General features: G+C 36.2%; 1 protein-coding gene across 3 annotated transcripts in view; it reads left to right on the top strand.

Annotated features, from left to right (window-relative positions):
- LOC139691593 (breast carcinoma-amplified sequence 3 homolog) overlaps window positions 1-14731 on the top strand; it is a 43582-nt gene that overhangs the window by 8256 nt on the left and 20595 nt on the right. For 2 of the 3 annotated variants that reach the window (XM_071589489.1, XM_071589488.1), the window contains exons 4-7: window positions 597-973; window positions 2861-2949; window positions 4188-4342; window positions 10569-10763. In XM_071589489.1, coding sequence (XP_071445590.1) covers window positions 597-973; window positions 2861-2949; window positions 4188-4342; window positions 10569-10763 — 816 coding nt within the window. Of the gene's footprint in view, window positions 1-596; window positions 974-2860; window positions 2950-4187; window positions 4343-5147; window positions 5190-10568; window positions 10764-14731 lie in introns of those variants that run through there. The other variant, XM_071589490.1, reaches the window with a different exon arrangement.

The following is a 14731-nucleotide window of genomic DNA, read 5'->3' as shown; positions in this document are numbered from 1 at the left end:
TGCAAAGAACTCAAGAAGGATATAATGTAAAACATATATGAGAAAGGTCTCACAATCTGTTGAAGGTCATAGTCTTTAGGGACTGTAATGGGTAGAACACTTTGAATGAATAGTATCATCTTGATATGTTAGTATGTATGTGTGGTACCAATTTTTAGCTTAGTTGAAACTGTGAGCAAACATTTTATCTTTGGAAGCAGTTGAAAATTAATGAAAGATGTTTTGCTCCAGATTTTAGTTTGTTATTTTGGTTCAAACCTTTCTGAATAACTTTTGGCACTGTGTTGATGTCATGAAATGCCACGAAAAATCATCTAAAAACCAATGAATTCATCATGTAAGCAAAATCAAGTTTTGTTTCCACCATTTGGATGGATTGTGATGCAAAATTTCAATGAACACCCAGCAAAGTTCTGCAGCCATTGATGACCGAAATGGGGTGATTTTGATGCCCAAATTTGTAGCTAAAGTAAAATTTAGACAGTGAGCTATTGATATTGAGCACCAAATTCCCATGTGAGCAATATTATTATATTGAAAATGTGTATATTTGTGTTGGAGCTTAGTCAATTTTGGCCCTTAATGTTTATCCATAGGCATACCAAGGGAAAAGGTGTTTGATGACTCACCAATTGTCCTCGAAGTCAGTCCTCGTGCCAGGTGGAACCTTATCCCAAGACCCCCTCACCACTCCCCAAGTGCTGAACTCCAACCACCCTTGCCTGCGTCGAATCTGCTTCTCTTGGCGCAGGAGAGGGCTGCATTGGCCAGTGCATCCTCCCCTCCATCCACACCCCTCCACATACTCCCAACTGCTGCCACCAACCCATCCATGGCTGCCATTGTCGGGGGTGGCAGTGCTGGGAAGGCCAACCAGAGGGGTGCCTCCATGTCACAGGGAGCAATTGTCCCGCGCCCTCAGGGAAATAATGCTCACTGCCACACTCATTCAGATGAAAGATGGCTGTCTCAGGTATGTTACCCTCACAGAGAAATGACAAAAACTCTATTTTCTGCAACTTCTATGAGGGATATTCAAAAATTAAATGCTCTTATTTTAAAACAAATACAGGTTATATAGTAAAACAAATGTTTAGGTTACGTTGACACAAAATAATCAAGCAGATGATCAGAGCTCATCCCAAGGTTACCAACTAACACCCCTGAAAAAATGGCAAAGATTCATGGAATAGTTTTAAAATGAGGGCATTTGTCTCTTTACTTTTTGAACGACCCGTGTATTTAAGGTTCGAGTGAGAAACTACTACTAAAGTCTCATCCATTATATTGTGTCTGTCCTCTATTCTTGCCTAATGGACCTGTGGTATGATATATATTGTTTCTTCAAAATTGAATATTTTAATTGAGCCTTGCCTTTTGAATTGTGACTTTAATATTCCTGAAAAAATAATTTACTCATGAAACAATAGAACCAAGCAAGCATTTTTAATCTTTCAAAAATGTCATCCCCTGTCGTGATGATTCCATAGTTTAAACTATTAGTTATTAGTAGCTTCATCCTTAAGGGAATGATAAATAAATGTCATATTTCATCCCATTCAAGTTTTTCCATGTTCAGTAGCCAGATTAATGTTTGGCAGTATTCCTATTTTTTACTCCCACTAGTCTCATACTTGTTCGATTCTCATTCATCTCTATTTTCATGGAAGTTGGAAGTTCTCAGATTCAGAAGAGTGAAATATTCCATTCCTCTCTCAAATTTCACTTTCCTTCCGGGCATGTATGATTTGTTCACTTTTGTTTTGTCTGTGAATGGCCAAAGATGTTCACAGATTGGGAAAGAGAATAAAAACTCTCAAAAATTGATCAAACTTAGGAAGTTGTGAATGTCAATGCATCCATTAATATCATTAATCCATTAATATCAAGACACAACTTAACTTTCCCTTCCCTGCTTTTATCCAGTTGGGTTACTGATAAATATCCTGGGTGTGCTGCTGATTAGATAGATGTTAGTAAACACAATGTTTTTGTGAAAGGCTACTGATATAGAGTAAAAATTACTGAAGGTATTTCCATTTTTGACCATAATATTATAAATGCGATGGTTCTTGAAAGTTCTGTGTACAGGAGAAATAAAAGAGCTAACATAGCTGCATTTGAGTCCCAGGTTTGTGTTTTAAGTGATAACCGCAGTGTGAAACCAAATGCTTGGTAGTAGAGAGAAGTTAACTTCCTTTTTACTGCCACAGAAATTGTTCTAATTCAAATCTTATAAATATGTGACAATATACTATCATGTGACCCATTTTGTCTCTATTGGTAAGCACTGTGAGAAAGAATTTTTAAGTTTTTAAAAATATTTTCTTATGCAAAAATAACTGAAGAACCCTCAATTTTTTTGATCCTCGCATTAATTGCTAGTAATTTTTCAAGTGTGGGCAGAACTTATCACATGTGGCCAAACAGATATAGAGATTTGTATAGCCCAAACTACTTCCTATGGCCTAAATTTAAAAGAAAAACCCAAGGCATCCCATCCCCTTGTCCTCTGTGTCATGGTTCTTACTTTTGTTAGTTAGGACTAGCATTAACTTAGGGATTTGCCATTTTCATTCACTCAAACAATCCAAGAATAAAAGAATACTTTACAATTTTTTTAAGAAGATCATGATCATTCATTTGTGTTACACTGCTGGGGCACTTTTGACCAACAGTTTTTAATTGCCCTGGAGTAAATTTTTAAAATGAAATACAGTATATGAAGGATTTGATTGATGTTTTATGCTGTAAATTAGTATTGCTACAATTATAATCTTGTGTACATAATCAGTATGAAAGCACTTTAACCTGGTATACTTTGGTATGAACTTATAAGAAATGCTTCTTTTAAAAACAGGTGGAAATAATAACACACGCAGGACCCCACAGGAGGCTGTGGATGGGCCCACAATTTGTCTTTAAAACTTATGGTAACTGCTCCATAAGGTAAGTGAAACTGCAATTTATAAATGAGCATCTATAAAGTGTTTGTTATAGTATATATACACTTGTAATGGTTAGGACCATGTCTGTCAAATTTTCATCACTTCAAAAAGAATATCCCATTTCCAAATTTCATGAATTTTTGTGGAATAGATGGTTTCCATAATGTCCATTATCACATCATATTTTCCAAAGAGTTATGATTATCAGATCTCTTTAGAAAATTAAAAAAAAATTTATTTGTGTTGAAAAGATCCTTTCATTTATATGAAAAAAATCATTAAAATTATTATGATATAAATGCAGTGCGTTAAAGATACTTGTCAGGTCTAAAAACTGGGAACAATTAGAGGAAATGGGGTGTGCAGGTATTCCATGTACACTGTATGGAAGCATTGCAAAAAAACTCTTCTAATAAAATGCAGAATGGGGCAAGTGAGAGCTCAAACTTACGATTTTTATCTCAAAGTAGATCAGTGCCGAGATTAGTGCATTACAGGTATATTACTATCCATTGCTAATTTTCTTATCTCCAGATAGCTCTTCTAATTAATATTGTCTTTAGTCACTCTTGTTCTTCGTATGTGCTTCTTGATTTTCATCGTGGGACCCTTCCTTTTAAGTTCACATCTCTCATATTTCTAATAAATTTACTGCATTTTAAGAGGCGTCCATACTATCTGATTAGTCTCCTTTGTGCAGTGCCCCATTAAGCATTTTCCTCTTGAGCAGTGCAGTATACTTTCCCAATAGTTTTGAGGAATTTTTTTTCAAAGAACAATGCATGGGTTACTGTATTTAAAAAGGCTTTTATTCTGATCCCTTCAGGCTTTGTCTCATCCCCATACTATTTCCTAATTGTCTTACTGCTGGTCATTAATTTTCTTGGTGAATATCTCTATATAATTGTTGTGCAGTGTTTTCCCTCACTCAAAGGATTTATTATAAAAGTCAGTCTTTGCTGGTTATTTAGCTTTTTTGCCATGATATGAACCCTTTTCCAATCATTTTCAGTATAAAATTGCTTATTTATGTCTGTAATCATGTTTGTATGCAGCCATTTTTCTTGCTTTCCTTATCCTGGAAATACTCTTTGACTCATCTTGGTTGCATGTCTTTCACATTTGTGCTTTAAGCCACTGAGCCATTTTAATTGCCCTAGCTGACCCATGTAATCCTTTGTGAATCATTGTGTGCCATCATTATAAAGTAAGGCACTTCCAGTGAGCAAATGTTTTCAGTGGGCCCAACTTTGGAATGGAAGCCCCAGATGTAGATGCTCCACACACCCCAAATGCTCCTGTTACAAGGCACACACGTTCTGATCCAGTGGGAATGCCAGGGAGCAACCGCGGTGGACCCTTGGTGCCTGTGGTGATTGAATCTGGATCTGGAAGTAAGTCCCATTCCTTAGCATATTCATGGTAATCAAGGGTGTGGTTGTGTGTCAATGTATATGTATGTACTTCCTTCACATAGTCTTCAGCAATTAAAAATTATCCTTCAAATGGCTGGAGATTTTTTATGTTCATGTACTGAGGAAATAACAATAGAAGTTATGCACTAAAAACTAGGATTCTGATTTAATAACCCCAATAAGTGAAAAGAATCTGGATATGGGGAGTCATGTCCTATGATTAACATGTACGATTGGTTATAACCATTCCTATGTATTGCACCTACGGAATCTGGATATGGGGAGTCATGTCCTATGATTAACATGTACGATTGGTTATAACCATTCCTATGTAGTGCACCTACAGATGTTTAATATCGTGTTATTCAACATATTCATAAAAAATGAAAAGAGTAAAATTGCAGTCATAGTTTATAGACAAGCCCACATTTTTTCCAACTGTCTCAGCTTGGCCATTAGTAATTTCCAGACAAATGTATTTGTTGTCTCTCAGTTGTTTTCCATGGGACTTAACCATTTAATTCAGACTACGGCACTGTCATGCCTTGCTATTAGACTTGGATTAAAATTCTGGATGTCACAGAATTTGGCCTTTCTCGTTGATTCTATTAACAGATATCAGCAGATGCCTAAACAAAAGTTAGCCTCTAATTAAGGTAAAAACTGAGTATTCTGTGAGAGATAAAAATATTGAGCTTTATAAATATTCCAATGTGAGGTTAAGTTGGAGCAGATGAAAATATGAAATTGATAGGTTACCAAAGTTTGGCTTTCGGTTTTTAAGGGAATATTTAGAAGATACGAGGGTCATCCGGAAAGTAGTACCCGTTCGTGCCGCATGAAGTGCTGACGACGCGAGTAGCCGCTGGACGAGGTCAGATAGCTTCAGTGGCTTGTCTGCCTTCTCTGAGCCAAGTTGCGTGACGCTAGCATTGCCTGTGTTGTTTCTGTGATTGTTTACAATGTTTAAAAAAATTGAGAACGCCGCCAGTTGTGAAGTGAGGGCAGTGATTAAATTCCTCAATGCAAGAAACGTTCGCCCATGTGATATTCATCGCCAATTAAAGGAGGTGTATGGAGACAATGTAATGGACGAGTCGTCTGTTCGGCGGTGGTGTCGCAACTTCAACATGGGGAGGGGGAACACACACGACGATGAGCGTTCGGGGAGACCGTCTGTCATTACAGACCAACTGGTGAGCTCAGTTGACGAATTCGTGAGGAACGATCGGCGCGTCACAATTGATGACATCTGTGAGCATTTTCCCAATGTTTCTCGAACAATTGTTCATGAAATTGTTAAACACCATCTGCATTATGCAAAAATTTGTGCAAGATGGGTCCCTCGCAAGCTTACAGATGAGCACAAAACCAAGCGTATGGCTGCAGCACTGACGTTTTTGGGACGTTATTCTGATGAAGGAGACTCTTTCTTGACTCGCATAATTACTGGTGACGAAACATGGGTTTGTTATGCATCACCTGAGAGTAAACGACAGTCAATGGAGTGGCATCATGCTCATTCACCAAACAAACCAAAAAAATTCAAGACAGTTCTGTCCACCAGGAAACTCATGGCAACCATTTTCTGGGATCGACGAGGTGTATTGCTTATTGATTTTATGGCCCGTGGAGACACTATTAATGCCAATGCGTATTGTGAAACATTAAAGAAATTACGGCGGGCAATACAAAATCGGCGGCGAGGTCTATTGTCTACTGGTGTCATTCTCGTTCATGACAATGCCAGGCCTCATGCAGCTGGGATAACACAAAAACTTTTGCAGCAATTCAAATGGGAAACTTTCGACCATCCACCGTATAGCCCGGACTTGGCCCCTTCAGATTTTCATCTCTTTACAAAGCTTAAAGACTTTTTGGCAGGAAAAAGATTTGACAGCGATGAAGAACTTAAAGAAGGAGTGACCCTGTATCTCAATGAGCTGGCGGCGAAGGACTATGCAGCAGGAATACAGAAACTTGTCACACGTTATGACAAATGCCTTAATTTGCTTGGAGATTATGTTGAGAAGTAGTTTAAAGTATCCTCTTTCAAATAAAATTTTTTATGTTTGTTAATATTTACTTTTGTGTCTTTATTTCACGAACGGGTACTACTTTCCGGATGACCCTCGTATATTACATATAATAACTTATAGTGTATGTATAAAAGATCTAACTAGACTTATACAGCTTCCTTTTTAACCAAAAACTCACTCAATATGGTTGATATCTGTATACTTATCATGAAAAATACCCAGGAATTTGCTATCAAGTGATTATAAAATCACCATTAATAATAATAAGAACTCAGTTTAGTGGGTACTTTTTGTCAGGGATTATGAACATGTTTACCTATCAAGATTATACATGATTTTGGTTATTTCATATTTGATTTTGATTTATTGTACATGATTTTGGTTATTTCATAAAAATTTGTGAATGGGTTGTACCCATACTTGAATTGCTGTAAAACCTGAAGTTGATGCACTCCAAATTTACTTGATACTCAAATGAGCAGTTCTTGTACCTTCTGGATTGGTTTCCACCTAAATTATTGTGGTCAATAGCTTAAATTTACTTATTGAAACCAGGAATGTACATAAACTCTCACCTTCTATCTTTGGTAATGATTTATTTTCAATTGTATTGTCCAGTTTCGTTCTTCTCTGTTTTGAAATTATCATTCCTTGTGCGCTTAATTCAAATTATTTTGAAATAATATTTGTATTTAGGCATATTGAATGCATTTTTTAATGATTGCCCATTAATTAAAATTCTTGCATATCAATCTGAACCATGTAAAATATTGTATTTTTGATTTTTCTGTTGGGAAGGCTTTTTTTAACTAAAACTTGAAATTAAATGGCTTATTACTGTTGACTCATTTAGTTTAGCATTTAGTCTACCTACTCTATTACATTGAGTCATGTTGCTTTAAATATGTTTTTAGAAAAAAGAAAAGTTTTGTGAATCGAGCAGAAGTTGTGAATTCTGTGAGAAATATATATGTGAAGTGCATGGCTATTGCCTGAGAAGATGAAAGTGGGCATATCAAATCTGAGCACACTTGAAGGAAACAAGTTTCAAGCAGTGAATGAATACCAAAATGGATAAATGCAAAGGTATTTACCGATACAACTATTTGCTTCATTGGCTATCTCTTTATACATTAATAATATCCCAGTTAAATACCAGTATAATTGTGGATGTTATACTGGTATTAGGCAATAAAATGTATATTTTATTCACATCGATTGAATCGTGAGTTTTGTAAATATTCCAATGTTTCCAATTCCAATCTACATTTCAATATTAGAATTTGGGTGCAGAGCCAAACTCTCTGAAATGGACCATTTGATTTACCTAGTGGAGACACAGTTAGTTTTTCCTATGCTTGAATCCTTTGTGGCGAGGGTAATCAATGAAGATTCTGGCAAAAAAATGTTCAAAGCAGAAGATGTATTCGCACAGATATAGGTATTTTCATTTCAGCCTTGGATAAGTTAACATCATACTTATTTGGATCATTAAAATTATTCCCTAATGTTGAAGCTTTGGATTTGACCTTAATTGACAAATCAGCAATTTAAGGCAATATAACAATGACATTAAGAGGAGGAATCTTGATCATCTCAATTGGGAAGTCTTAGCTGCTTTAACAATTGAGACAGTGGAAATCCTTTTTTCACTCACATGTAAATTTCCTAAGAATTTTTATTGAAATCTGTGTTATGTAGTTTTATGAATATATTTCTCCGATATTATACCTCTGATGAAGAAACTCGCTAATGATCCAGGCATAAATTATTTCTATACTTTAAATAAATGTAAGCTATTTCTCATTCGATCTTCTATTCAATATCAGGATTGAAATTAATTTTATGAAAGCATATCTTATTCCTTATATAATCCAAACTTTAAAAGTTCTATGTTATATACCAGTATTATGTAATAAGCACTTCAACCTTTACAAGCAAAAAATATGGAAATAATTTTTTAATCTCCATTTTCCTCAATTATCTTGCGTTCTATACTTTTGATTTATACATATGTATGGTATTATTAGAGATGTGAACATTTTGTTGCCAAGGTTATTTATTGGGTTGCTTCCATGTTGATCCATTTGGATGGATTAACGTTCTTCTAGCATTGCAGTCAGCACCTTTCAGGTCTTAAGATGTTCACTTTGACATAAGTGAAATTGTCATCCAGCTAAATGGATCAGGGCTAGAGCAATTCCAATACTTTGGGATTATTATTATATTGTCAAGAAAGCTTTCTATGCATATGAAAAATCTTATTACATATGACTGTATTTTTTACCATGTAGGAATACTACCTTGAACAAAAAGTTCCCGGAATAACCACCGTGTGGCGCTCCCATCGTTCCGATTTGAGTTCTGTTTTTTTTGTTAAATTGGTACATCTGTTGTTGATATTCCCTTTAAATCTTAGTGTCATAACTTGACATTTGCAAAAGTTACGTAGCCAAGAGTACATCTATCTCTGTGTGTGTTGGCGATTTTTTACAATTGCAGAAATGGATTTAAATTTGCAACAACGAACTTGTATTAAATTTTGCGTAAAAAACGGATTTAGTGGCGCACGGACGTTGGAAATGTTGGAAAAGTGTTTCGGCAACGATTCTCTAAAAAAAACGGTCGTTTACCAGTGGCACGAGCGGTTCAGAAGTGGTCGTGAGTCAATCGAAGATGATGAACGCAGTGGCAGACCATCGACATCGAAAGTCGGTGAAAAAATTGATAAAGTAAAAGAAATGTTGGTCAATAACCGCAAATTAACCGTCAGAGAAATAGCGGAGGACTTGAACATTGCCTATGGATCCGCCCAAGACATTGTGGTTAATGATTTGGGTTTCCGTCGTGTAGCAGCAAAGTTGGTGCCAAAAGACCTCAATTTCATGCAAAAAAGAGACCGTGTTGACGTCGCAAAAGACATGATTTGCGAGGCTGAATCCGATCCCACATTCATCAAAAGGATCATTACTGGAGACGAGACGTGGGTTTATGAGTACGACACGCAATCCAGACATCAGGCAAGTGAATGGCGTTCACCAAATGAGCCGAGACCAAAAAAACCACGTCGTTTTCAGTCAAAAAAGAAGGCAATGCTGACGGTTTTCATGGATTACAACGGTGTAGTGCATCATGAATTTTTGCCAGAAGGCCAGACAGTAAACAAAGAGTATTATTTGGGCGTTATGAGACGTTTGCGTGAAGCAATTGGCCGAAAGAGACCAGAAATGTGGGCAGAAAACTCGTGGATTTTGCACCATGATAACGCACCGTCGCACAGTGCTATCATTATTCGTAATTTTTTGACGAAAAATGCAACAAATACCATCCAACAGCCACCGAATTCACCTGATTTGGCTCCCTGTGACTTCTTTCTGTTCAATCGAGTTAAAAAACCATTACGGGGAACGCGTTTTAGCAGCCGAGAGGAAGTAATGGAAAAATCGCAGGAAGCACTGATGGACATACCGAAAACCGACCGTAACTTTTGCAAATGTCAAGTTATGACACTAAGATTTAAAGGGAATATCAACAACAGATGTACCAATTTAACAAAAAAAACAGAACTCAAATCGGAACGATGGGAGCGCCACACGGTGGTTATTCCGGGAACTTTTTGATCAAGGTAGTATTATGGGGATCGAGATGGTGCGTTGGCTATTGTACTGGCTTCCCACCCAAAGGGCCTTGGTTCAAATCCCGGCAGCATTTCATTATATTTCAAATATATTTCATTGACATCTCGATCCCTACTTAAGGTGCTTTGTGGAGGGCACTTTGAGCGAGTACGCCATCCGTCAGATGGGACGTTAAGCTGCGGACCCCTTGGTGCCTTTCATTAAGAGTAGGCACCAAGTAGTTGACACCGGGCTTCTCTTCACCCTTCATCCTTTCCTGTCCATCCCTAATGGCGCAAATGACCTTAGCTCTTTGTCGCCCCCCCTAAATACTACTAGGAATATTATTTGATGCAGAAGGAAATGTTATTCATGTGGTGTTTCTTGCCAGAAACTTGTTTCATGGATAGATTTTCTTCAGAATTTTTTCTTGAGTTGTCATTGATCTGCTACAGATACTAATTCCACGATAAGTAACCATTCATAAACCTTAAATGAACTCTCATGATTGTTTTTAATGTTTGATTTACAACTTTTTGTGAACTGCAGGTAGTTTTGAGCAGTCACCACGCCTCCTGGAAGGTTACAGCTGCAGCTCAGATGGCGACATGCTGGGAAACCGAACCCATTCGGGAGGGGATTGGAGGGTGGGAAACAGCCACGGAACCATTGGTGAATCTCGGCTCAGGGAGGATCTAGCTGATGCCATGATGGAGGGGCCTGGCCTGCCAGTGCGGGACACTGGTATGTCCATTGCACTATTTTTTTTGCGCACTACTTGCTTAATCTTTGCCTGCCACGCACTTCAGATGAGCTTCCCCAAGCATGGCTTAGCAACTTGAAGAAAGTATTTCGGTGTATCTTCTTTGTGTATCCCTCACTTTAATTAGGCCTCATCATGTTGATTTGACCTTCCCAATACACTGATTAGTGTGTTATTCCTCGTCATGGTTTCCAGAATAAATTTTAAGTATTGTTTTCATCCCATTTTAAACATTATAAAAAAATTTGTACTTGTAAAACACTTTCACATTGAGAACACTCGAGCCGGTACTCGATCATTTGATGGTCACTTTCTTTACATGTGCCTCATAATCACTGTTTGCATTTATTATTATTGCTATCGTTTCTCATATATATTTTTATATTGGATTCCCATCTCAAATGTTTAGTGCTGTAGATATAGTCCTGATTCAGTAATAGTTTTTATGAGGGTTTTCATCTGAAAGTCTTATAAATTTCGAGAAATAGGACGAAATGTGTTCATGTTAACTATTTTTTTTCTGATTTGGTAACTGCAAGGAGAGGTCTCTGTGTGTTAAAGTGTTTTAAAATGTTTTCTGGTGCAAAAACAACTAAAGAACACCCACTTACACAATTAATTTATTAACACCTATATTTTTCAAGCGTGGGCATAACCTATTGGCAATGTAGCTCCCCTCTTTGGCACAAATTATAATGTAAAATCAAAATCCCTGTCCTCTGTGCCATGATACTTATTAACCTTTTCTTGAGCTTTAGAACTCGGGTTTAGTTAAGGAGTCATTGTTTTCATTTAGTCAACATGTTTATTATAATTAGTTTAACAAATTTGCTGTAGCGGATCTTGGTCATTTAATTATCTCAGAACATAGTTCAAGTAAAGACTAAAAATCTTAATTGGATAGTGTCTGTAGGTTTAGGTGAGTCATTGTGGTGACAAGTTAAGTCAACAGTTTCTGTTCATTAACAGTAATTGCTGATTAGGATAAAAACAGAAATACAGCGAAAAGAATGTTCAAGAATGGAGTAGAAATGATTGTAAAATCTATTATTGTAATGCAGTTGAAGTGAATGAAATTCTAAAGGAATTTCCTTTTAGGGGTTGGGTCGGTGATTGGAAGGGTAGGAGAGTGTAGGTTAGATGAGGGAAGTAAAACAAAGACACTTTAGTGAGGACAAAGAGACTGCGATATAGAGGAACTCAAAGAGACTCAAAGTGATATAGAGGAACTGTTATGCTTTCATTTACTCTTAAAGTAATTCAGTAAAACCTTATTATTTTAACACATTCAAGGGACCCGAAAAATTGGACTTTGAAATATCCATTTTCAAAATAAACGGCCCAATAAAGAAAAAGTTCCTACTGTTCCGTATTTTGGTCAATAAAATGTCTATGTCGATTTTGCCAAGTAAAACGCTCCTATTACCCAAAAGGACTTGCAAGTTTTTAATCAAATTTTTTTCGCATTGTTTTGAAGGAATTGCTGCTCAAATATTTAGTATTTTCCAAAATACTGTGTGGATCTTCTATTTGTCCCAATCAATATTACTGCTTCCTCTTTTCAATCAAAATGTTTTCCTCAATCCATGGTCTTTTTTTCATGAATAATGGCCATAAACTTTACACTGAATCATTATTATTGAGTAGTCTACCATTTAAGAAGGTTTTGGGTGAACACAAGACAACACGTTGCTAAAAATCTCTACAAAAAGACACCCCACAAAACAAGAAACCCTTCTTTGATTCAACATACTTCCATTATTCTCTCTAAAATTCCTAAACTTTTTCTCCCCCTGCCTAACCTTGTCTGCCTAATGGTCCCACTTCTATATCACATAATTCAACCTCCCATCGCCAATCAAAATGCTCTGCATTCACCTTTCCTGCCTCCTTTGGATTCATCCTGACAATCTTCCCTCCTCAAACAAATGCAGTCTAGCCCTGAAGGGAAGATTATTATCAATGCCATTCTACACATAAAGGTAAGTTTTAGGTGGACACATATCATCACTATATTTCTAAAACCCACTCGATGAGGAACAACATGACACCCACACTTGAATATACCCTTCTTCAACTCCACATACTTTCTACCTCCCTTCATTCCATCCAATATGCCCATCTTCTTTCTCCCCATGTCTCATCTGCTTAAGGTTTCTTCCCTCCATCAGTCATTTGCCCTATCTCTGAAACGTACATCAAAAGGTAGATTACCAAATAATATACCCTTGGCAAATTGTATCATAATTGCAATGAACTACGCCAGGAATCCAACTAAATTCTGGGCCTAAATCTAAAGTCTTGGAAAGAATAAAATGACAAATCAGATCAAGGGATTGACTGTTCAAAAACTCTGTCTATTTTTACTATCCACATCTGTTTCTGGCTCTCATTGATCTTCTATCATCAGCACAGAAGATATAGCACTGGATTCCAGTCCTCACATCCAATGTTTGTGGACACACACACACACCCTTATATAGTTCTCATTTTCCGCCAACCCTGCTAATTAATCATCATGTAATTATTCGCTGATGATTTTGATTTAAAGTCCAAACTGTACTATCCCAGTAATCGTTAGGTTCTGATTATAGTTTCCTTATATTGTTATTCTATCAATTCATTTTGAATACTTTTTTGCCCCATTTTTCAATTTTCCTTTCTTTCATGCATTAGCTACATGACTTTTCAGCATTTATTGCAAATTGAGTGGAGAATGTTCAAAAGTTAATTAATGACACTTGCTTTTTTTTCATATATGTATCTTGCCTGCCTGATTCTGTAAAGATTTTTTTTACTGATTACAATAGGGTTCCTCTCAGTCAGGATTGCCATCACTGTTTTCTCAAATGTTAGTCACACCTAAGTATCATAAAAAGTGATTCAAAATGCAGTTTTTTCAATGAGATGAACTTTGACCCTTAACTAAATGACAATAAAAATGGTCAAAAAGTTATGCATTATCCGATTGATCATTTCATTATTTATATTAGTTAGTGGAAATCACAGGAAATAACATCCTTTATAAAATGAAACATTAAACTATATTTTATTAAATAAATTTAATTGCTGTTGAATTATGGGTGAATCAAATCTTGGTTATCTAGTTGAAAACAGATAATCTTCAGCATTTTATATTTGGTTAAAAGGAATTTCATATTTGGATGATGGTGTTCAGTAGAGGGAATGCTGATTATTGGTTTGGTACTCTAGATCAAACAACTCATATTGAAAAGCTTCCAAAGATGTTCATCTATCCATCTTGTCTATGTATCAAATTATAGAGCAGTATTTTTCTTTGTCCAGATTTCAGGTTCCCTTGTTTTGTCTGGCAAAAGTTAAGTTAGATGAAGATAAATTACAGACCTAATTGAAAAATTTTACCTCAGATGGCCATCAGTAATTTAGTTCTGTGAAAGATAAAGAAAGGGCTCTAGGTGATTGCATACTTCACTCAAAACTTCACAGTGCTATCTCAAAAATATATGACATCAGTGGTGATACTTGATAAAATATGCCCTGAGAAATGAAAAAATAATTTTCGGGTATTCAAATATAGTCAAATGGATATGAAACTGCTCGGTCAATGATGATTGAATTTCAAATTCACGCATTCATCTATTATTATTTTCATTTGAAACGACATGCACTGGTGGCAATTCCTATTTCCCAATCAATTAAAACATTATAGTTGAGTTGTAAAGCTGAAAAGGATCAGATGTTAGAGCAATTTATGTCATATGCTGATATGATGAAAATATGACATCATTGATTGTTTTCATAATATTAATAAATTTGGATTGCTTTATCAGATGTTCTCCCATCAAAATAATTTCTGGCCATACATACTGAAATCTTCGATATTATGTTTATGGTTGTGTGCAAAGCTTGTTCCCAAACGTTTACATGAACACTCATTGGAGCCCTGCTTCTTTAAAAGTCTGCCTGA

This window comes from Hetaerina americana, unplaced genomic scaffold (assembly GCF_022747635.1).
Source record: "Hetaerina americana unplaced genomic scaffold, ioHetAmer1.1.p SCAF_38, whole genome shotgun sequence".
NCBI classification, from domain to species: Eukaryota; Metazoa; Arthropoda; class Insecta; order Odonata; family Calopterygidae; genus Hetaerina; species Hetaerina americana.
Note: the sequence above shows the minus strand (reverse complement) of the source record. Positions and strands in the feature narration are given on the sequence as shown.